The 25,284-nt window shown below is 43.4% G+C and overlaps 1 protein-coding gene across 6 annotated transcripts in view; it reads right to left on the reverse strand.

Moving 5' to 3' along the window:
* Window positions 1-6,414: 6,414 nt before the first annotated feature.
* Window positions 6,415-25,284, reverse strand: part of LOC147891272 (uncharacterized protein At5g43822-like) — a 48,299-nt gene continuing 29,429 nt past the window's right edge. For all 6 annotated transcript variants that reach the window (XM_087389666.1, XM_087389670.1, XM_087389672.1 and 3 more), the window contains 6 exons: window positions 7,743-7,861; window positions 7,260-7,439; window positions 7,079-7,126; window positions 6,841-6,905; window positions 6,703-6,741; window positions 6,415-6,557 (listed from right to left, as the gene is read on the reverse strand). In XM_087389666.1, the coding sequence (XP_087245792.1) occupies window positions 6,469-6,557; window positions 6,703-6,741; window positions 6,841-6,905; window positions 7,079-7,126; window positions 7,260-7,439; window positions 7,743-7,861 (540 nt within the window). In that variant the 3' untranslated portion in view covers window positions 6,415-6,468. The remainder of the gene's footprint in view (window positions 6,558-6,702; window positions 6,742-6,840; window positions 6,906-7,078; window positions 7,127-7,259; window positions 7,440-7,742; window positions 7,862-25,284) is intronic.

The raw sequence follows: 25,284 nt of genomic DNA on the forward strand, positions 1-25,284 counted from the left end.
AAGTAAAGATTTCGTTCTACGCATTCTTTATTTTCATTTTGATATCAAATTATAGTTAACATCAACAACATACAGATCTAATGAAATTGTCTTTCTTCTCTAGATTCCAAAGAGCAATGTCTAACAACTTCAAACACCTTTGTTAAAGCACAAAACATATGCAACCACAATCAGGCAAACAAGGGTGTCACTAGCTCAGAAGAACTTACAACAATAGCAGTTTGCTTTCTTTCCGTAATAGTTACATGTGTTACTGATATCCACACACGTACACATGTACATACATTCTTTTTTTTCAAAAAGTGTAAAACTTTTTATTAAATACAAAAGGTAGTGCTCAGGAGTACCTGTACTCTCTTGTTTGTCTTTGATTATGAGAGAGAGAGAGAGAGAGAGAGAGAGAGAGATCTTGGCATGACATCTTGTGTTGTGCTCTTGATTATTGGACATATCCCTGTTTGACCTGGATTGCAAGAAATTGCTAGGATATTTCGCAAATAAATGTCCTGCGCTAGCTATTAGAACTAAATTTTGAATTTCTCAGTAACTAAGATATCAAACATTATCAGCTGCATCCATGGACCTGAGCGACCATATGCACTAAATCTGACCAGAAATGGAGTTGATAATCTGAAATTCGCATGAGTTCTTCCATTCCAGTTGATTGAAATTGCTCATAACTCCTCCATTTGAATTTAGATCCCCACAAAGTTTAGGAGTAGCACCTAGAGGCTATGGTGACCAGAACAAGCCAAATATGACATGATTTGGTGCATTCTACCAGTAGATTGTGACAAAACACGCGTGCCTCAGGATCTATGGAGCACTCTAAGGTGGATGGAACCTATGTGGAGACATGATGAAGAGAGTGCTCATGACATGTATCTCAAGTCAATTAGGTTCCAAGATAGATTAACTTGGACTCATAAAGAGAATCTTGAGATAGTGCAAAGTGCTTGATTGATATTACTTCAAATGAACCTCCCTTTTATAGGTGAGGGTACTTACATCCATTTGCTTGCTCACATGTGGGATATCTCCTCCATGCCATGTGGCAGCTTCTCCTTTGCTCATACCTTTGCTCTACATGTGCTCATGGCACCATATCTCTCAACACCTCCCCTTGGTGCCATAATCCTTTGGCTACTGCAAGGTGGTCAGATGTGAGTTACATTCCATCACCTCCCCTTAGTGCATGCATTGCTACTTAAGGTGGTCAAGTGTGGTTTTTTACATGTCAATACCTCCCCTGGGTGCTTTCATAGCTACTCTCAGGTGGTTAGGTTTGATTTACAAAACATAGGCAAGGTTGGCAAGGTTTTTACTTTTCAATACATTCCATTGATGTCACCTTTTGGCTCATGGCTTGATGACGATGACGTTTGCTTCTTTGCTTGACATAGCTTCATGCATGATGCTTTGTTCTTCCATGTGCCTTGATGCTTTATGTGTGGATGCCATGCTTCCTGCTATGGTCATCTCATGCACTTGTGCTTTCGGCTTGCTTTTTACATCGATGTTTGCATTCATGCTTTGCTTTTTCAATGGTTGCAAAGGTCTTACCAATTGAATTCATTCAATATTGGCAGTGTCTAATTGCATTGTCTAATTGCATACAATGATTCTGATCTGACAAACGCGTAGAGCTCGAAAAGACGATCACTTTTCCTTTTTGGAGCATGTACAAATTCTTCTTGGATTGAAAGTTACGCCTTGTTGAAGCTTTTGTGAAGAAGAGGGGGCCTTGATGATGTGGCACAGGGATTCACATGCAGAATTGAAACTGTGCTTATAAAGGGACTGTGCTTGGGTGGCACTGTAGTGACCAATTACCCCAGTTTAGTTAACCACAGTTACTTAGACTGTACCAAGGTTTAACTGACCTGAATAGTTAACTTAACCACAGTTAACATTACCACCTTATCTTGCCACGTGGCCCTTGTAGATTAGTGGCTTATCTGCCACGTGTCTTCGTCTTTGGCTGCCACGTGTCCTAAGGTCCAACCTTAGGAAGAAAGATAGAAAGTTGGAAGCTTTCTCTGCGATGGCGAGACCTGCGACTGCGACGGCGAGACCTTTTTGCTGGAAAGGGTTGTGAGGGTCGCCTTTGCTTGCTGAGCCGGTGTAGACTATTGTTGGAGTCGTCCATGATGCAAGAGCCCGTCGTCATATGAATTGTTGGAGCCGTTGCTACGTAGGAGAGCAGGAGCCAACTGTGGAGCGTAGGCTCTGTTATGAGAAGGTCGTTGTAGGCGGATACCTTAGTTGTTGTAGAGACTGGTCGTTGATGAAGCTTAGGCCGTGGGAGTTGGGCTTGCACCAGCAGCTAGGAGTCATGAGCAGCTGGTTACACAGAGCGTGGCTCCTTTGCATGGAGCTGGAGCCAGCGGTGAGCAATCAAGGCTCTTGGTGGTAGCTTATTGAGGGTGTAGCGTGAAGAAAGTTACTGGCGCTGAAGCTAAGGACTGTTGTAGCGTGGGAGCCCGTTCGCCTTGGTGTTGCTGAAAAACGTGGGCGCTCAGAGATGGCAACGGCTGAAGTCGATGGAAGGCCATAGAGCCTTAGTTTTTCTTTTGCTCTTTGTATAAGCTCTCACATAGAGTCTCATTTACTTCTCCTAAGCCCTCCATTGATTCTCTTCCTCAAAACTCACGAGTCCTCACAGAAATGCTTTGTGTCTTTCTTTCTCAAATATGGAACTCAGATCTCTCTCTTAGCCAATTGAGTGAACACTCAAAAGAACCTCAATATCTCATAGAAGAAAAAAGAAAATATTCTAGTTCTCCCAGGAATGGAAATATCTCAAATTCTCATGGACGGAATTCTCTCAATCTAAAACTAAAAGTAACCTAGGAGAAAAACATGAGCTCCTAAGACATACCTACAACTAATCTAGGAATGGAAGCAATCCTAGTGAACTACTAATGAGCTAAACTAGGATAGCTAAACCTATGCTCTGATACCATGACAAAACACGCGTGCCTCAGGATCTATGGAGCACTCTAAGGTGGATGGAACCTATGTGGAGACATGATGAAGAGAGTGCTCATGACATGTATCTCAAGTCAATTAGGTTCCAAGATAGATTAACTTGGACTCATAAAGAGAATCTTGAGATAGTGCAAAGTGCTTGATTGATATTACTTCAAATGAACCTCCCTTTTATAGGTGAGGGTACTTACATCCATTTGCTTGCTCACATGTGGGATATCTCCTCCATGCCATGTGGCAGCTTCTCCTTTGCTCATACCTTTGCTCTACATGTGCTCATGGCACCATATCTCTCAACAGATTGTTGACTAGCAGTTAGTTCCACAAGCATCTGGATTATGATTGCAATGTAGGGTCAAACCCTAATAATTTCATGATTCCAACACATAGGGAGAATCAGGAAATCAAGAGCTGCCAAAAGCCCCAAATCTGAGCACTTTGATGATTAGGGTTTCTTACAAGCTAACACATGGCAACTGTTAGCAAAGAATCTCTCCACGACAAATTTTTGCATAGGGTAGGGAAGAGGCTCAAGAATCCATGCTCCAGTTTCAAGCAAAATGATGGAGGATTGACCACTAAATCCCAAGAAAACGGCTCTGATACCAGCCACTAGTTTGGCAATCTAATTAAGTGTAGAATGATGAAATGACATGTAAAATTCATAATTCATGAGCATCGAAGTACAAAGTACCTAGAATTATAGGAAGAACAAGCGCTTGTGATGGGCTGCACAGGAACAGGCCAGGAAAAGACTTTCTAAAAACTAAACTGGAGTGAATTGCATTAATGATCATTCAAACTTATGATGGCAAAGTACAATGGGACCTTCTATATGAATAGGCCTAGGCTAGTCAAGAACCATTTGCTTATGGGATAGCCCCCTATGATGCCATGTGGTAACATTTGGGTTCACCATTAAAAGCTACTTATTACTTGGCCATTTAAAGGCCAAATAAAACAAAAAATTCTAAGTAAAATTAGGCTTTGTTACAAAACTCAACCATCTGTAGACAAGAACTCTATATACACTTGACTGAACCTAAGTCACCCTCCTTCTCGCAAAGGCATAGTCCTCCAATCGTGGAAGTTGATTCCCTAGAGCCTCTGAATCAGGGTCGTCCTTCAACAAGGTCCTTGCCTTCAAGCTCCCACACTTGTGAGTCTCCTACTTGGGCTATGATACTAGGTTAGAAATCAACCAACATAGGGTATGCACAACGGAAGACTGATAGAATTGGCCAGGAGCTCACAGTGTGTGGTGTGTGGAATCACAAACTTTAACTTTATGTGCTTCAAATAGATGTGCAGACTAGTAAATAGACAATGATCCAGCCAGATATAGAAACCACCAAAACAATATATTTCCATCCAAAGCTATGGACACACAAAAGATAGATCCAAAGTCCCACCAAGATGTGGTCCTTTGATCTTACCACAACGTACTTCTACTATCTGTCGGATATCTCTAAATCATTGAGCTTGCATGCTCCACCTTGAGCATATGCAGACTCTCCATCCAAAGACCTCAGCACCTTGCTGCCCTAGAAGACAACCTAGGTTCCAGCCCAAGCTCAGTCTGCAGCACCAATGGGACTTCTTTGCCTCCTGAATTTATGCCTGAGTGTGTCTCCTGCTGCTCCTAAAATCTTCTGGCTGTTGGATGATGTTATGCCCCCCCGACAGGGCCCTTTTATAAGCCTCAAGGGGCCCCAAAATAACCAACTGGTCTGCCCTAATCTGGCCAACTTAGTCTGCCCTACAGCCGACTTGTACTCTGCATATAAGTGGGGGCCCAGCCCCCTTGTGGTGTGTGCCAGCTGACCTGGCTGGCCCCCTCCACTCCCCCCCATATTTGGGGCTGTGTGCTGGGCCATGTGGCCGACCTGCTTCTTTCCCCCACCAGCCTGTGGGGCTATAAAACTAGGGCCTCCTGGTTCATTCTTTCATGCAGGCTCTTGACCAGCCCACAAACAGGCCTGGTTGACTGGGAATAACCAGCCCAACCAACCAGTCCAGTCAGGCTGCCATGGGCATTCCCGGACCAACCAGCCCAGTCAGTCAGGCCAGCAAATTGAAGTCAATAACAAACCTCGCATTCCCGGACCCACAAAATAGAGCAGTCCTTCAAACAATCTTATATTTAAAAGAAAGCATGCCGGTAGAACTCTGTGTACGTACATAGACATGTCAAATTGATTGGTTAACGGAGCAGATGGGATTTTCCAAGCAGAGAACAATTTCAACATGATCACACAACACAATTCCCTTTTCAGCTGGCTGTGGCCAGAATCATACATCAGGCACAAGGAGTTGCAATAGAAAAGCTAGTTTTTAGTGCAAAAGGAATAGTTTGACATGGCATTGCATACACTGCACTGCCTTGTATAAAAGAAACAGACGACCTGTAAACTGGAAATGAAGGAATGACACGATCAAAGGAATGGCGTGATCTAGAACAAAAACAAAATCGTTACCAAATGTTTTGTGATTTTGGAGCAATACCAATCTTTGAACACTCTCTCAATGAAAAAATGCTAAGTGGCAATACATGGTGACTTTGTGTGTTACAGGAAACAAGAAATATACAACCCAAAACATACCTAACTATGATACAATTGATGCCTTGAGTAGCCTTGGAAGTTCCATTCATTAAAAAGCAAAATAACACTTACACAAAGCCAACACCATTACCAAAGGCCCAATAGAGATTATCCACCACAGCACAGCATTCCACCTCATCTGGTTCATATATACCCCCCCCCCCCCCCCCCCAATACCTCAAACGACTCTTTTTGGATCTTATACAAGAGCTCTTGCCTAAATAAAATCCAGGCCAACCCCCAATTATACTGGGCGATTTCAACATGGACATAAACAACTCCCAAACAACTACCATCCTATAAGATCTTATGGCCACACATAAACACAAACAATACACCAAGCACCCACAACCATCTACAACAGGACATTGGACCGAATCCAGCCAAATGGTTGCACTGAACAATGTCACATAGATCCAAAAAATTACTATTGGTCTGACCACTCAACCACATACATAGCCTTCAAGCTACCCTTGCACCAAGACAAACTAAACTCAAATCTCACAATAATGGGAAAGGCTGAGGTGAAGCCGTCACTTGTCTTGCTTGTCAATGATTCTTTGTACTAATATATTTTCTTGTGTTTATTATTCCAAGTTCAAAAGAGTGCACTGGCAACAAAGAGAACTTCTCAAAAGAAGCTGCAGCAAATGTGGCATTCTCTCTAGGTGGATTCGGTTCCAAGGCAAATGATTTCCATGGAGAACATAAGAGAGATTTAGGTAGAGCTGAAAAGCCCAAAGATTCCTTAGAAGAGCTTTCATTTGGCTTTCTTCGATTCCAAATATTTGACACAACATATCAAATCTCATTTAGATGCCTGTACTGCCGTCAGGAAGCCTTGTGAAAGCATAGGTGCTTTTCAGTCTGAAGCTCAAAATTTGTGAAAAAATAACAGATCTCCATTAAAATCATTTGATTGAAGAGCTGGACAGATTCGTGTGCTCACAAGCCCTGCAAAAGGTAGTACAGGTGTACTTTTGAACAGCATCTTTCCAAAGTTAGGCATGGCCTGCGTCCTGTGGACCTCAACAGCAACTTTTTGAGTTCCCTATTGGAATCAACTCATAATAACAAGCTCAAGGTTTAGTATCACTGACCTTTCAAGTGCTATATCCAGCATAGAAATATTCAAAGATGATTCGCACTGCCATCAGAGAAGCAGCAGTCGATAGTTTGCCACAGCCTATCAAACAAAGCGTAGTAAATGCAGCTAGTTGACTCGGCAAAAAAGAAGAATTGATACCTTCATCAGAAGGGATGTTGGGTTGTTCAGCAAGTAAACTCTGCATAGCTGCCACATCAGGAGCACTTGCCAAATAATCAACAAGACACAGGATTTCAGAGCAAAACTTGTAAACTATGTATCCATTTTCCTAACTACACCGTAAAAATGTGATTACAAAGTGTGTAGTTAGAAAAAAAAACAGTGTGTAGCACAAGTTCTTCTCTTGCACAACAGTGTGTTTAAAGGAGAGAAAAACCTTGAATGGTATGACAGAGCACAAACAATGGAAACCTTTAAATGATACCTGCAACACAGGAGAATGTATTGCCAACCTGTTATTGACTAGCAGCATGATATATTTTGCACAAATAGCTTCGGTACTTGAATTACTACCAAACTAGTAGACAATTAAGAAAAATGTAAACCAAAGTGCTTACTCGTCTCTATGCATCACAAAGAGTTCTTCTAACCCTTGAATACACTCATTAAGGCTCGGTCCTAGGCCAAAATGTTGTTGAACCTGTATTGAACTCGCTTGCAGCTTTTCCCCTTTCAAGAGTTGGCATGATTCAGACCAGATCTTCTCAAGAGCACCTATGATTTTCTTCAGGTCACCTCTGTCCACATTCATTCACAAATCCTTATTAAAATGTCCAAAGGATGGCTAAGCATAGACACATAAAACATCAACACTTAAGGCACACTTTAAAAAGCTCTTCACAACACAGCATGCCACAAGAGATCGTAACACAACAAATCATCAGCAACAAGCTCCAGCAATGACTCCCAAAAGACACAAAAATAGCCATGTGACCTCAATTAATATTGTACTATGGCCCAGTACTTTTTTCATTTATGCCCAACATGATCTTTGTGGAAACAAGGAAAGAGGTGTAAGAGACATCATCCTACAATCTTACAAAGTCTTGTGAAGAGCAGTAAAAATGGATTCCAAGGACTCCACTTGTTTTGCTGGTAAATCCTTTGACATACCATCAACATTTTTTAGCACTCCATAATTTTCAACATCCACGATCATCTACACACAACAGAAAGAGTTAGCCTTGTCTTGTTGATGCAGGACACTTGAAATTTGCATTCTTACTGAGAATCTAAATCCTTATTTGACCCAATACATCTGAGCGTCCAATTTCTTCTTGAGTCTAGCACGCTTGCATCATTTTTCATATATTTGCATTCAAAGATCAGATTTCTGCTGAAATCTCAATCCTCATTGATTGCTTCCATAATTGTTTAAAACATATGTGAGCCAAAGTTTGGTTTAGTATTAGGGATTTGCGGTGGAATGAACTATGTTTGTCGAGGTTCTTATGAGGCCTATGCATTGTTCCCACTCGTGAAGTAACCCTACGCAGCATAATACAGTCATTTCTCACTGACCTCTACATAGACATTAGGGCAACTGTTGAATCCATTTACATTGTTAGTGCACACACACTCCACCTACACTCAGAAATCTGAACCAGATGATACTGAAGCAGAACTTGAAATGTATCTATCCACACAAGTGGGAAAACTGCTCTTAGCAGAGCTACAATCTACCAGCTGTAACAGAGGGTTACGTTTTACTTAGGCTAAAAGTTAGTAGAAAGGCCTTTATTGGCTTGTAAGTGTTTTCTTCTTTTTTTAGGGGATACCATAAGTTGCCACGTGGCATCCTAGGAGGTAATCCCATAAGCAATACTGCTTTGTACTGCCCTGGGCCATACCTATATAAAGGCTCTAGTTGTACTTGGCAATTCATTCATGACTTGTACTTCGTTACTGAAATAGAATCTACAGCAAGAGTTCAATACTCAGCTGAATTCTATAAAGGATTGACTTCCTCCTGTCCTTGTGCAGCCCCTCACAAGTCCTTGTTGAAGATCCAGCCCATGATCTTCCTCTCCTACCTTTTTCCTAAAACATAAGGTACTTCACTACTCTAACTTTCCTGCATATTCTACCAAATTTAGAGGAGTTTACTGTCAGTTAGGAGCAGTCTTGTTGCATTGGTATCAGAGCACTTTTCGTGGGAATTTGTGGGGAATTCTTTGTCCAATCACTTTGAAATTTGGAGCATCTGCTCTTGAGCCTAGGGCCTACCTCTGTGCAAAAATTCAGCGCCAGAAGTGCTCTCTGTTGTGAGCTGCCACATGGCAAGCTCTGAGAAACCTTGATTTCCAAAGTGCTCAGAATTTGGGGCTTTTTGCATCAGTGGAAAGCCCTTGCTTCCCTGATCATTTCTATGCGCGAGATTCCTAAAAGGATGGAGGATTGAGTCAACATTGAGGCTTTTTTCTCTCTGGCGCAGGAAAGTGAAGAAAGCGATGATCTGCAGTTTTCCTGCACCAAATTAGGACATTCTTGGCTTGATCTGTTCGACCTAATCTCATAAGGCTGCTCCCTAAGTCTGGTGGTGATCCGAGACTATTTGGAGGAGTTATGAGCTATTTCGACTGGCTGGAATGGAGGAACTGCTGTTAACTTCAAATGTACAGCTCCATTTCAGGTCAGCTCTAGTGCAGATGGTCGCCTAGCTCCATGAATGCAACTGACAAAGTGTAATAGTAATCTGGTTTTTTGTTACTGAGAATTTCAAAAATTCAGTGCAACAGCTAGTGCAGAATTGCTATTTGCCAAAGGTTCTAGCAATTTCTATGGAAATTTTCAAGTTTTCTCTCTGAAAGTTGACCTGCGAAATTAGGACAAGACTAGCATTTGGGGCTTTTGGTACTGATTCTTGATAAGGGCTTAAGACAGTGCATTTACTCTAGATTCTAGTCATTGAAGATGCCTGTAAAGAGATCTACTGGTCAAGCTAGTAAGCAACCAATGGGTATCCTTGATTCCATCTCAGAAAAGGAACCAATTGATGATCAGGCTGTAGTTTCTAAGCCCAATGATCCTCATGTTGGCAATGTTCAAGGGGATTTAGCAGCAACTCCTCAAGTACAAGCATCCCTTAACCAAGAGCAAATCATAAAGAGTTGTATGGACCCAATGCTACAGATATTCAAGGAGTTAATTGATGAGATTAAGACCAATAATCAGAGGATGGACAAAAGGATGTAGAACATGTCTACCACTTTTAATAAAAGGTTTGACCAATTAAAGAGAAGCCAAATTTATGATGGGAAGAGACTTGTGGATCCCCAATTTGATGGAGACTCAAGTTCAAATGATGATGATGATCATCCTATACATGTAACTGAACCGGTTGGTTTTATGGCTTCTGCCCAAAGGACCTATCACTCTAGTGGAGTTACAGCTCATATGGAAAAGGATTCAGCACATGGTAAGACTCCTAATAATAACAGTTCAGCAGCTAAAGAGTTGTGTCGAAAATTCCATGAATATAAGTTGCTACCAGCGGACCTTAGGGCAGCAATGACATTCCAAAAAGCTATTAAACCAAAAGGACCTGTTCATCAAGACAAAGATATGAAAGACAAGATTATACTTCCTAAGTTCAAAGGTGATTCTACCTCTCTTGAGGAATTGGAGGAATGGCTCAGCAAGATGGATGACTACTTTCTTCTATACCCAAAGGGTGATCAAGGTAAAATCAGATTTGCTATTCTTCATCTGGAAGATTATGCCCACTCTAGGTGGAGGCATCTATAGCAAGAAGGGTTAACTTTTAATGCTTGGGATGAATTCAAGGCTGAAATGCTTAAAAATTTTATATCTCCTTTTACTAAGGATCAATATATTTGTAAGTTGTACGATCTTACTCGGCAAGGATCAATGAAAAATTATATCAAACAGTTTTGGAAATTGGCTCTGTTTGTTCATGGTATTGATGAAAGAGTTAGAATGCTCAAGTTCATCCATGATTTGCACCCTAGTATTGCTTCAGATGTTGCAGCCCAAAAGCCCAATTCTCTTAAAGAGGCCATGTAGTTGGCAGAGCTTTATGAACCCAAATACAATGGGAAGGAGAAGACTTTGGGTATTGGTCACTTTGGAACTAAGCCTATGGTCAAAGGGATTTCCAATGATGAAAGCAAACTTCCTATACTTGCTACAACTTCTTCTATTTCTAGGTTCCCCACAGTGTATGGCAGTGGCATGGGACAACCTAAGGCTTACAAGGCTACGGATGTAAAGTCATCCTTTAAACCCACTCCAAAGGATGATCTGAGTGATAAAAGAAACAAGTTGGTTAAGCAGTTATCTCAAGCAGGTTGTAAAGCTCATGTTCCATCAACCATTATTGATCAAGCATTGACAAGCCAGCAAGCCAAGGATGATTTGGCTCACATGACTGCTCTATTACAGCAATGTAAAGATAATATGGTAAGGGCCCAAGCAAGGATGAAGGATTATGCTAATGAGCATAGGAGAGATCTTCATTTTGAAGAAGGGAATTATGTATTTCTCAAATTACATAAGTCTAGGCATGCTTCTTTGAAAGGTAATACCTAAACTTGCTCATAGGTATTATGGACCTTACACAGTTTTGAGGAAAGTTGGGGAAGTGGCTTATGAGTTGGAGCTCCCACAATCCTCTAGAATACACAAAGTATTCCATGTATCACTGCTCAAGAAGTATTTGGGGCCTAAGGAGCAAGTTATGGAAGAGCTACCTCCTATGGATGAAGAGGGCCAAATTGAGTATATACCTGAGAAGATCCTTGGATTTAGAGATCATGTGTTGAGGAACAAGTCCTTCATGAAATATCTTATCAAATGGAGAGGTCTACCTGATGAGGAGTCTTCTTGGTAGCCATCTACAATTGTGGAGCAGTACCCTCAATTGCTTAGCTGAATTCTATGGCCAAAATTGAGTCTTTATGAGCAGATTTGATTTTCTCTTGCTATATAGCATATATGGACATGCTGCAGCCAGCATTCACTATCCTTTCTCAGATCAGCATGTCTCTCACTGGATTATATGATCAGATCTGTTATATTGGACAGCATAGCTCTTCCACCCGATTGCTTGATTTCTTGGGAATATTATATGATCCATTTACAGATCAGCATGTCTACAGGGAGGGTTGATATGACCAGAATTGAGCTGTTCAGGTTTACGAGGAGCATTGTATGTCCAGGTTACAGCCTTTTCAAAATTGAGGAAAAATTTCTATTTGAGGAGGGAGGATTGTAACAAAGGGTTACTTTTTACTTAGGCTAAAAGTTAGTAGAAAGGCCTTTATTGGCTTGTAAGTGTTTTCTTCTTTTTTTGGGGGATACCATAAGTTGCCACGTGGCATCCTAGGAGGTAATCCCATAAGCAATACTGCTTTGTACTGCCCTGGGCCATACCTATATAAGGGCTCTAGTTGTACTTGGCAATTCATTCATGACTTGTACTTCATTACTGAAACAGAATATACAGCAAGAGTTCAATACTCAGCTGAATTCTATAAAGGATTGACTTCCTCCTGTCCTTGTGCAGCCCCTCACAAGTCCCTGTTGAAGATCCAGCCCATGATCTTCCTCTCCTACCTTTTTCCTAAAACATAAGGTACTTCACTACTCTAACTTTCCTGCATATTCTACCAAATTTAGGGGAGTTTACTGTCAGTTAGGAGCAGTCTTGTTGCACCAGCGATTGCTGGGAAAACCCTAAAAACACAGAACTGTAGGGAGCTATGAAGCTCAAAATCCTCTTCCTCCGTTGCCTAGGATCAGGCTTCAGTGGAAGAAGCAGTGTGGCAATGCTTACTTGTTTTATAGGTATAGAAGGGCCTGGCCCCTTCCTGTCAACAGACAACTGAGTCAGACGACCAGGGTCAGAAACTTACCCTACTGCTGGCTGAGTGCAGCCTGACCTGGCCTGTGATAGATCCGCTTGGTCTGTGGGCACCTGCTGACCTGCCTGCAGCTCCCTGCCAGGCCTATAAATAAGCCATGTCCCTACCTACAAAAAGCTGCTGCAAGCCTGCAGCTCTACCACTTGTTGGAATTGTGTGATCAAGGGCTTGCTCTAGTAGCAGTCATATGATCAAGCGTGTGTGTGTGTGTGTGTGTGTGTAATTGTGTGAAGCACACTTAGTGCTATGAGGTGTCTGGACCATGACACAGGTGATGATGTAATGCAAGGCCCCCACTTAGGGAGGTGTAGGAGTCCCTATGATGTAGGAGTCTCTCACAATGGATGGAATACACTCTTTGGTTCCCACTCCCTCTTTCCATGATGCTTTCCACTCTTCCACTCCCCAACATGTGGTATCAGAGCCTCTAGTCCATTCTAGCTCCAAAATGCCACCTCATCATCTTCTTCTCCATCCTCCACCTTCTTCCTTATTTTACCCTCTTTCTCTCCAGAGCTTGTAAAGCTCAATTCTCCAACTTCGAGCGACCATTTCTCAAGCCCTCTAAACTGAAGAATCCTCTCCTTGGGGCACACCTCTGACTCCAAGATTTCCCCGACATTTTGCTTCTATGGCCCTTGCCGACAGTTTCTTTACCCGCCAATTTGTCACAAAATTCCAACGGAATCTTCAACTATATGCCAATTCCTTCTAGCCACAAGTGGGCAAGGCCATAAGCTACCTTGTGTTCAAATATGAGCCCAAATGCTTGTTGGAGTGAGGCGAAATCACAGATACAACAGTTGGAAATGGCGCACTTCTCTCGGACGTTATAGCACACAATTTCGCCAATGCTCTCTGTTGGCTCTTCTTTGGTATACAAGCTTTACTTTTGAACAAAAAGCCCCTTCAATAGCTTTTCCAGTTGTGTGAATTTTGCCCTCGAAGATGATCTAGTATTCTGCAAGTCAATTTGGCAATCTTTTGACATTTTATGATAAAATTCAGTTCATGTGGGTGTTGAGGATGATTAACTGTCAATAACACTTTCAGTTAGTCATGCTTTTTCTAAATATGCCTTGCTCTTGTTCATCTTCCAATGCTTCATATGTTAAAGCAAAGAAGAAGAAACAAGAACCTAGATATGCCAATAGGAAGGTGACAAAACCTGTTAAGAAAAAGTCATATAAACCATATTATTATTTTGATGCAAAAAGAGATATGCACTTGTATGGTTGAGACTCATAGTGATTTGTAAGAGAGCAAACACCTAAACATAAAGATAAGACCCTCTCATGGGCACCTTTAAGATAGATAAATTCAATGGGCAAGGCCTCCATACTTGGCAAATGAAAATCAAATTTGTGCTTATGAAGGAGAATTTGTGGGATTTGCTCAAGTCAGGGAATCAATCATCACAAGAAGGTGAATCCAGCACAATCAAAGGTAAAGGAAAGGCAAGTGATTCTACTTCAGCAATATCACCAGATGCTAAGAGGTTAGAGAAAGCATATGCAATCATTGCATTAGGTTTGGGATATGATTATGTGCATCATATTTCAGATTTGGAATCTCCTTATGAGGCTTGGCATAAGTTAGATGTGTTATTTGGTGCTAGCTCTCATACTTCTAAGTTGAATTTAAAAATTAAGTTCTTTGAACTTAAGATGGATGGAGACACTGTTGCAGCTCATGTTAACAAGCTCATGTTAACACTATGAGTTTTATGACACAATTGACCTCAATCAACTCTTCAGTCACTGAAGATGTTGCAATGGCCTTGCTCTTGAAGAGTATGCCTCAGGATTTTGACTATGTTGTGACTACTTTGAAGAATCTTCCCTAACCAACACTAGAGGGCATCATCAGTGGTCTACAAGAAGAAGAGAGAGAAAAATTCAAGGAAGGTAGAGTTTGAAACTCAAGCACTTGCAGTGAAGTTCTCATCAAAGGGCAAGTACAAAGCATGCAAGCATTGTGGAAAGACTAATCATCTTGAAAAAGATTGCTATAAGATCAATCCTTGCACTTATTGTGGCAAAAACAATCACTTTGAGAAGTTTTGCAATGGAAAGAAGCAAGGCAAGGCAAATTTGGTTGAAGAAAGAACTCCATCAACAAATGAAGTCTCAAATTTTTGTGGTAGCATCAGCAAATGAAGAGGAAGATAAAGATTGGACCTTCTAAAGTCTAACATCTTTGAACTTTTGTCATCACGTGATCATGTAGTCAATTTTGAGGTTCTCTGCCTAGAGTAGTACTCCAAAAAGAATGTTATGGTTATGTGTTTTAGTCCATATAGTCTTTGTAAATCACCTTTGGTGACCATATGATGTAGGCCATGTGATATGTCTTTACTTCCATGGTACCTCTTACAGACATGAGAAACTCACACAAAGGCCTAAGATTAATCCTTGTACATGCAAGAGAGAGAACCATTTTGGGGGGGTTTATCCCTTTGTAAACCTTGACCCTTGGACACCTTTGCTAGCATGAGATCCTAGCCATAGATTTATCCTTGACCACCATGAGATGTAAACCTTGACCCTTGGACACCTTTGCTAGCATGAGATCCTAGCCATAGATTTATCCTTGACCACCATGAGATGGCATGTGAAACTATGTGACTAGATGTATCCTTGACATAGCATGAGGTAAACCCTTGAGGGGGATCAAGGGCTTGCACTAGTAGCAGTCAGATAATCGCGTGCGCGCACGCGTGTGTGTGTGTGAAGCACACTTAGTGTGATGAGGTATCTGGACCATGACACCTGTGATGATGTAATGCAAGCCCCTACTTTGGGAGGTGCCTTTGCTGTAGGAGTCCCTGTGAAATAAGAGTTATCTCCTTTGATGTAAGGAGAGGTGTCTATGATCTAGGCCACCTTCTCTCCCACTGTATAAATGAGAGGTTTCTCTCTCACAATGAATGGAATACACTCTTCGGTTCTCACTCCCTCTTTCCATGATGCACTTTCCACTCTCCCACTCCCCAACACCACAGTGTCACATCAATTCAATAGATTTCCCTATGTTGCCCGCAACTGCATGATCTCATCCATAATCGGCTCTTGGATGAAATGGTATTGAGCCTTGGTCCTTGATATGCTTCATCCAAGCATGAAATGTCGGATTCTTTACAATCACTATGCAACTCATGTTATCGCACATGATCATTGTCCCCTCCTAAAGAACTGCCATGTCCTCCAATTTCCATTTGAGTCATACAAACTCCCAACAAACATGCCGCTTTGTATTCGAAGAGAGTGCACATGTCGGTTGCTTCTTGCTAAGCCATGATATGAAACTTGACACAAGCATGAAGTAATAGCCTGATCTCGAGTGCTGTGTATCCCAATCTCCAGCCCGATCCGAATGACATCACTCCCGGCATGGTATAACTATGTATACCCTTCAGATACCTCAAAACCTGAATGCCGCCTTCAAGTGATTCTCACTTTGATGAGAACTGATAGTATTGATCAGGTACAATAAGCTTCCAACCAATCTGTGATACAACAATGCATCAATCAACCTAGACATGTTCTCGTTATTCAGCTTTGTCCCGACCCCCATTGGAGCTGATGCTTTCTTGCATTCCTCTATCTGGGACCTCCTGACAATACTTCTCTTGACAAATGGAGACATTGTCGCTCTTCTGCCAAACTTCTATCCCAAGAAAGTAATGTAGAACATCTAAGTCTATCATCTCAAACTCCATCAAGAGTCCCTTGACTTCCTAGATCTCCCTCTTGTGATCACTATGATAACATCTACATGATTATTATCATGGTCTTACCTCCCTGTGAAGAGATAGAGGTTTGCATCAGATGGACTACAAGATAAGCCTATCTCATAGAAGTATTCATCCATCCTGTGGTACCATGCACTCAAGCATGTTTAAATCCATAAAGTGTCTTGCCAAGCCTACATACCTCTTTTTCTACACCTCAATACCAGAAGCCTGTACATGTTCGACATAGACCTCCTCATGTAGCTCTCCATTTAGAAAGATAGACTTCACATCCATTTGGAAAATTGACCACTAATGGTAGGCAGCCAAAGCTAGGAACATGAGTCATCCTCAGTGTAGGCGCAAACGTCTTTCCATAATTGACTCCCCTTAGACTCTGCATAGCATGTAGGATAAACCCACTTCGATCCAATTCTATCAACCAAGTTCCATGTGGTTCTTCAGATGGCATCCATTTCTCATTCCATGGTAGCACAACACTCTAGAATTTCTTTTGCTTCCTCAAAGGTCCTTAGTTCCATGATGTGCTTAATCTTTGTACCGAAAAGCTTCGACTACTACATCCCACTTCTCATCGGTTGTTCCCCAATTATCCTTAAATGTTTCCTCAACCTTGTGCTTAGGTTTTGTGCACTGCAACAGAAAGTATGAAAGATCTATGTGTGAGGTAGTGACCTCCAAAGATGTGGCTCATGTGAAGCTGAGCAAAACTCATGATACAAGTGTGATGGCTAATAGCCGGTGGAGTTGTATGATGTCTTGGCAAGATAAGCTATGGGATCCTGGAGGCTTAGTGAGGATGTGGGTACATGGAAGGAGCTAGTGGCTACATCTATATGGTGTGTTGTTGATTCCTTTTGATCCAAGGGGATGGTGGATTGTGCATATCTGGCAGTGGAGGGTTCAAAGTTTTCATTTTGATCCGGGGAAGAAAAGCAGATGCATAGAGTACAAGCTTGCTTTGTTTTTTATCCAGGTGGTTTGCTGATTTTTTTCTTGTAGCTGCTGGACATGAATGTCACAACAGAAGAGTGGGGTTGCTAAAGGTGTGTGACGAAAAATGTAACGCGGTGTGATGTACATGAGATGTGCTTGGAGTGACCAGGGAGCTGTATAGTGTGCGGTGAGTGCGATTTTTTACAGTGTGGGTGCACCAGACATCCCAGAGCATGGTATCCACTGTTTGACGGTGTTTTGTTGCGGGATGGCATGTACTCTTGGTGATTGTCCTGAGTCATATGTGCATGAAAGTATGAGCATTTTATGTCATGAGTGTCTTGTAAATCCACTGTGTTGGGATTATTTCATTATATGTGGTTAGTCGGTGGGCAATTAGATGGCACGTGCTTGTGACATGCATTAGTGAGCACTAAGGTTGTTGTGTGGTACATTAAATGCCTTGGTCTAAGTTTTGTGGGGAAGCCTTGGAAGTGGTAAAAAGGCAAAAGTGAGGTGGCTAATCAAGGCTGACATGGCTGATTTTTGGAGAAGGCTAGCACATGCATGCAATGTGGCTACATAAAGAAGAGCAAGCTTCTGGAGGATGAAATGGCAGGTACGTGGGATGGCAGCCAGAAGGGTGACGGGGATCCTGCTCGAAGGGTCGGCCATGGTCCTTGCTGGGAGTTGCTAGATGTGGCGTCTTTACTGTGCAACGGGAGCGCGGGCGGGTCATCGTGTGGGCTGATGGATGGGCCGACGGGGGAGGAATGGGCTGATGGCAAGCTGCTGCGTTGCACAGACATGCGACTGGGGAGATGATAGAAAGGAGAGTAGCTGTTGTGTGAGCTCCTAGTAGGAGAGTGAGTTTTGATCGTGGGCTTCTCTCTGCATGGCGACATAAGTTTGGGGCCATTGCACTAACGGGGAGCTGTAGGAATCGTCGTGGCTTGATGACTGTGCATATGAAGAGATTCTTGGCTGGCTGGAGGCGTCGCTACTACACAGAGGACCTTCGAAGAGGTGAAAGCTCCATGAGCTCTTTGATGCAATAGAGAAGCCGGGAGGCAGTATCTTCACAAGAAGGGTGACAAGGGTCCTGCTCGAAGATTTGACGATGGCTCTCTATTGGAAGTTCTTGAATTAAGCTGGGCGACTGTGCTACAGGTGTTTCCAGCCGGAGGAATTGCTGTTTGGCAATGCATCTGAGGTAGGCGACTGGATTTTTTGGCTACTGGCACTGCTGAATTGCTGTCCTGGAGTAGCCGACCTGTTTTGAGGTGTTGTATGCCAGTGTACTTGCTGGAAATTGCAAAAAATCAGAACTGTTTTTGAAGATTGGAAGTGCTACTGACTAGGAGAAGAGATTCTGAGCAAGTAGTGACCCAGGACAGGAAGAAAAGAGAGGATTTTGAGGCTGATCTGTTGGCTTCAGAAAATCAGAGTTTTCTTTGTGCTTGCCTGAGGAGTTTGAAGTGAAGTCGGGAAGGAAAGCTGAACTGAGTTCCCAGTGTTAGCAGAAGAAGCTCAGATATGTTTATTGTCTTCGAGGTGGACAAGAGGGGTCTACAGGAGATACATTTTGGAGTATGCATGCTGAATTAGTATATAATGAGGCTTGTCATGATAAATGGACTGTTATTGTACATGTTCCCGATAGAGATGCAGAGCTTATCCTGTTTCCAGAGGAGGATATGCCAGAGGGAGTACAGCATATAGATCTGATCAGAGACAAAGAGCTGTTCTAAGAGTTGAATCAAGTATCTGGTGTGTGGGTTTTTTATATATTGTGTATATTGACCTGTGAACACAAACCTTTGTGGAAGGAGAGTTAAGATCTTTTGTTTTGAGGTGTGAAATGTATTTCATTCTAGATATAGATTCCGAGATAAGACAAGTGGAGTTTGGATGGACCTTTCAGTATGAGACAGTTTTCTCTGTAAAGGCAGGTGGTATATGGCATTTTATTTTGCATGTGGATGATGATGAGTGGGCTGATGTGAAACTGCCGGATGAGGGAAACCTTTTAGAGGAAGTGTATTACGTGGGTTTGTGTAAAGACGAGGCATATTAGGCTCTGCTGTTTTTGTCCGTCCAGCGTTAGGAGAACTTTTCTTGGTGGCCACTCCGTGTGCTGCTAGATTAGATATGTGGACCCCGGTGTGACTATCTAAATGTCAAACGTTGAGGATTGGTTAGAAGAGGAGTCTAGATCCTTTGTGAAGGTGATGGGCAGTGATGAGTGCCTGGAGTCATCTGGGTGCTTGGCTGTTGTTGCTGAAGCAGAGGGGGATTCTTCCACAGGACCTGAAGACTCAAGATCAAATGGTGGATGTGACTTAGAGGGGGACAACAATACAGAACCACGGTTGGAGCTTGATGGTCCAAGTAATCTGGATTTGTTCTTGGGATATGATGTCTTCGGTATGCTGTTTGGTTGCCGACCTAGCCAGACGCAGGACCAGTTGAAACAAACCCTAAGAGCTTGGTGCCTAGAGGACTTCAGGCTGTTCATCCATCATGAGGGGGACAGTTGGAGGATGCTGATACTTGGAGAGTTTGAGTTTAGAGGCGGGTTTATGACTAAAGGTGGTAGTGCCATTAGGTACTGGACCTAGCAGAGAAGGAGCCACTGGTTGAAAAGCCAGGACAAGACTCTGACGATGCCAAAGTGTTCGCAAAGGGCTACAACACGGGACCTATTGGAGCATCTTCATCGGCGAATTGAAATCAGCCCAATGTGGGTTGGTGAGAGGGAGTGTTGGAATAGGACTGGTCACCTCCCACTTGTGAGTCCCCATATGTGGAGAGCAGAGGAGGGGTGAACCATAGGGTGAATCTAGACTACCATGTGGGCAGCATATACACAATAGAGGATGCACGGAGAGCTGATGCAGGTGTATGAAATTGTACAAGACTGGACACAGAACTGTACGGAGCTGCAGCACTGAATCCATGGGCTGAGATGGAGGCGCTGCAAGACAAAGAGGAGAGCAAGGATGGTGGCCATGGCAGGCCAGCCACCTTGCCTTGGAACTGCCCAAGGGTGGGGCCTTATATAGGCCACCCTTGGGGCCTGGCAGCAGCCCAAAAGAGCTGCCCCAGGTCGGCTACAGGTTGGCCCAAGGGGCCCTAAAAATCAGGTTGGTTTGTTTGTTTGTTTTTTTTTTTGGAGGTGGGGGGAAGCGGTTGGGGCTGTTTGGGTCGGCCATTCCCCCCTACTGGTTGGTTATTTTGGAGGGCCTAGAGCTATAAAAGGGAGGCACCTTGGCCTCATTAGCAAATATCCAGCAAATAAGAGCAGCAAAGGAGCTTCCCTTGGGCCTATATTCAAGAGGTGAAGGGAGCACAAGGAGCTCTAGACTAAGAGCTGGAAGAGCTGCCCAGCTAGACTGACTTTCCGGACCAGCAAGGTGGAAGAGATCCTTTGGACAAAGAGTCTACATACGCTCATAACTTTATTGTGCCTCGGAGCTGATCACTCATACCTGGCTTTTAGCATCTCGGCTACTATGCCAGCCATAGGGAGAGCCCCTCCCATACCCATCCGTGTCCAGATCCATTTTGACCGTGCTCCTGATCCAGTCTATGTGAGCCACTTGGCTCATGAACTTCCAGCCTCACTTGTAGATGATGCAGACCTCGCCCGTGCCTTGGACACCATTGTCTCAATGGTACAAGATGCTGCCACTAGATCTTTCCCCATGACTTGATCCGCACAGGTTCCAGTTGGAAAGATGCCTCAAAACTCTTGGTTTGATGACGAGTGCAAAGAGATGAGATCTCACCTCACACATGAGCGAGCTTTAGGCCATTTGACGACACACGAGGTGCTACGGATCTCACAATGACTGACGTGTCATAAGAGGTGGGCTTTCCTTGAGGTGATATGATCTTTTCGGGGGGAAATCCCACTATTGGTTGGGGCCTTCTATATGAAGGAAAGCCGCCTATTCCCATCACAGACCCAAATGTTTGACACACATATGCGAGCTCACTCTACGATGTCCTGATCCAAGCACCAACTGATATGCCCACTATGCCCAAGCTCGCTAGTCAATTGTTCATTGCACACAATGTACAAGCTGCACTCTGTCGGCTCCATATCCGAAGAGCTAGGATCATGAGGGGCTATGGGCTGAGCATTTCATGCATGGGCAAGAGGTCCTAGCTCCAGTTCTAGTGCAAATGTTTAACCATGCGGTATGCCACGGCTTCCCACCTGCTTGGAATACTACCACCATTGTGCAGATACACAAAGCATCACCCCTAGATCATGATCTCAGGAATCTACATCTTCAGAAGTCTCCTGATCATACGAGAGCGTGGGATAGCGTTAAAGGCCTTCAAAAAGTCTACAAAGCATGTGTAGACTTTTGGGATCTTGACTTCGCCTACTCAGTGATAGCCCATAGGGTGAAAATGTGGTTTAGGGTGGAGTGCTATTGTTGGAATCCTGCCTATTCTAGAGCCTGTTGCTCATGTGCCTATGTGTAGCCGCCGCTGATCCCCATCTCTAGTATCGACACGTAGATCTTGGCGGCCAATCATAAGATACGAGTGTGGTATTTTCCGATATCCATGGGGTCCCTCGCCTCTGTATTGAGCTCATACATCTCCCTTAATGTTGTCCAGGCCTTGAAAGAAGTGTTTGCCATTTGTATGTGAGGAAACACCAAATCTGTCGTGGTACCCACAATGATAGCCAAGGCCTCCGCATGACAGATTTGTCATGCTCTCACTAAAGTAGGGTTTGCCGGTATCAGCACCACTACTATCGTTGATGTGGCTGGGGTAGTCACGGTGGGTTGAGGCATCAGCTCCCTCCCATTCGCAATCTCCCACAAATCCCTCAACACTAAGTGGCTCCGAACCTTCATTTTCCATAATCGGTAATTGAGCTTGCCCAGCTCACAAAAATTAGGGATCTCATATTTGTTGGCCATGACAATGAATTGAAAAGGATACAGTAGAGTGTCGTAGAGATCGGAGCCTTCCTCCGAAGGTACAATCCTTCAAACGTCATCTACCTGAACCTGAGCCTCCCTCCAGAGGTACAATCCTTTAGACGTGGAAGCTAATTCCCCTGAGCAATGAATCAAGGTTGTCCTTGAGCAAGGTCCTTGCCTTCAAGCTCACTTCTCGTGAACTTCCATCTGGGATCCGATACTATGTTAGAAATGAAATCCCACTAGACAGTATCCTACAACAACAGACTGCTAGAGCACCCCCAGGAATTACACGCGGAAGTGTTTCACTAGGGAATCAAACCTTTTTACTTGTGTGTAGTTCACAACCATATATGTGTTTGCAAGCCACTAAATAGATGATGCATCCAAGACAAATATAGAATCCACACCATCCAAACCAGACACAATACAAAAGAGATGCGGAGTCCCACCAGACCATAGTCCTCTGATCTTACCAAAGTTCTCCTACTATTTGCCTGGCACTAGTAGATCCCTGAGCCCGTGTGCTCCTCCGAGATTATGTAGACTCTCTATCTAGTGATCCTTCCACCTTGCTGCCCAGGTGGTCAGCCTAGGTGGGTAACCCTTGCTGAGCTAAGTCTACAACTTCTCAACTTGGTTCACCTCCTGGATATAGGTCCACAACTGTTGCTGCTCCCTTCTGCTCTTCTGTGGCTGCTTTAAGCGATACGTTATGGAGACCCCAAGGCCCCCTTTTGTAGGGGCAGAGCCCCCCTTCAAAAAACTGACCAGCCAGCCCACTGGGGCCAACTGGAATCCCCCCTACCAGCCGACTAGGGGAGGAGGTGTATAAATGCTCTCTAGGGCTCCCTTTTGCAGGCTCTTGCTGCCCACCTGGCCGCGTGGCATCCAGCCACTGGCTCAGGCTGTACCAACCAAGGTTAGGGGCCCTACGCTGCCCCAAACCCTGCCAAAACTTTCTGCGCCTGTTCCGCCTCTCTTCCTACTGATTTCACCTGTTGTGCACCACCCCCAGCCAGCCCACCAGCCTGCACCATAACTGTCCATACATGCTGACGTGGATGTCCATACAGTCCATACCCTCGCTGACATCATCTGCCCTGTCCAAGCAGCCCTTTCTTGCTGTAAACCCTGCGTAAATCTGCCTCTTCCATTTGTGGACAGCCTCTAGAAATGTCTCTAGCAGATTTTCCCTCCATCGTGGCGTTCCTCTAACAGAGATCTCTCTCCTTGTGCTGCCCATGTGGCAACCCCATGACACTTTCTATTGTCCTATGGTCCACCCCCCCAATGCACTCCTCATTTGGGGGCTCATAGGTGGGGAGGTGACCAACCCTAATCCGCGTAGGATGATGCATGGTAAGAAACAAGGATTCAATAATATCCATTCCAAACCATGAAAATGATTTTCGATGGTTATGATACTTTGTAAAGGATATTCGATGGTTATGATACTTTGTAAGGCCTAAACAAAGTATCATAACCATTGGATACAACCACAAAGCTAGACGCACACTGATGCAAATGTTTCTACACTCATGCAAGATGCATGTACGAAAGAAGGAAATACTATGGAAATGATATCTGATGGGTATGATACTTTGTATAGGCCTCAATCTAAGAAACTTTAAGGTCTCTTCAAAGTATCGTACCCATTAGAGATACGCACACAGGATAAAAGCACACCGATGCAACTTCTATGCATTTGAGTTGGCTCCACGGCATAGCTGGGTGGAGGAGGGAGAGCTAGCTGACATGAGGGCAATGTAAATCAATGGTGAGAGACAATGCAACGCTCCTGAGCGAGGGACGCAGAGACCACATGACATGGAGATTGACCAAAGTACACACGATCAAGGTCTGTCCATCTCAACTCTCTTCAGAGGAGACCGCCAGAGGAGAGGCGTCACCCGACATAGCCCATTGGATAGGAGATCATGTCCTCCGTCATAGCGAGAGATAGCCTAATAGATGCAAATCCGGGATATCTTTGCAGCCCACAGGAGAGCCACCATGGCACTCGGTTTTGGATTAGAAATTTCAATTTTCTGTCTTTCAGCCTTTTCAGTTTTGATTTTTGAGTTAGCTTAGCATAGCATTAAGCAAGGTCCCTAGCGTGCCCTTTGCTTCAGCCCACAGATGCTTGTATGGGTCTCTTCTTTTGATGTATTCTGTCCCATAGGCCCATGAGATTTTTTGAGGATGTTAATCTGTGTGCGTGTGCGCGAGCACGCACGCACGTGCATGTGTGCGTGCCTGTGTTTCAGTAGCTGTTCCACTTTGGACAGCTATGACTGTACATATTCTTGTAAGAAATCTCTTTTACAAAAAAAAATTTGTATGCACCTATGTGTGTGTCCTTGCTGATGCCAACAAATTCATATCTTGAGACTACTTGTTCACCACCTCAAGCTTGAAAGGTAAATTAATCTCAAGATTGGGTAACCTTTATACTGATGTAGTCAATAACGTCAAATTAACTAGTCAAATAGATGATAGGTAGCAGCTAGCCATGCAAGAATATAGTCTTAGAAATCCAGAGGCAATGAGATTATAAAAGCATCTTTATAACTATGTGAGGTGGCGAATAGGCATGAATGATAAAAGAGGACACTATGGTTTTCCTTTACCTGATAGGAGTATCCTTCCATGTTGTTTTGATTGCGCAAAGTTCTTGTATTGTATTTACTTGTAATCCCAAGTGCTTGGCATGATATCTCTCCGATACCTTAGATTATTCTCTGAGTAGCCAAAAATTTCTATCATGCAATATCTTATTCTCAGTCTAAATCTCAGGTATATGTAGTGCCTCTATCTTGGTTGTAAGCAATACTTCATTACAGTATTAGTCCCAATTCTACCTCTCCCTTTGAATATGGACCCACGTCTAATGGTCCAAATTATTAATAATTGTACATGAATGGCACTCGGAAATCGAATGAGCCCCAAGAATACCCATCTCTCCCTAAACACTACTAGAAAGGCACGAGTCAAATGAAAAAATGTTGTAGCACAACCTGCCTGATGATAGAAAACCATGTGCAAGAATTCA

Source organism: Dipteris shenzhenensis, chromosome 18 (assembly GCF_047967505.1).
Source record: "Dipteris shenzhenensis isolate YYH24624 ecotype China chromosome 18, Dip_SZ_1.0, whole genome shotgun sequence".
Lineage (NCBI taxonomy): Eukaryota > Viridiplantae > Streptophyta > Polypodiopsida > Gleicheniales > Dipteridaceae > Dipteris > Dipteris shenzhenensis.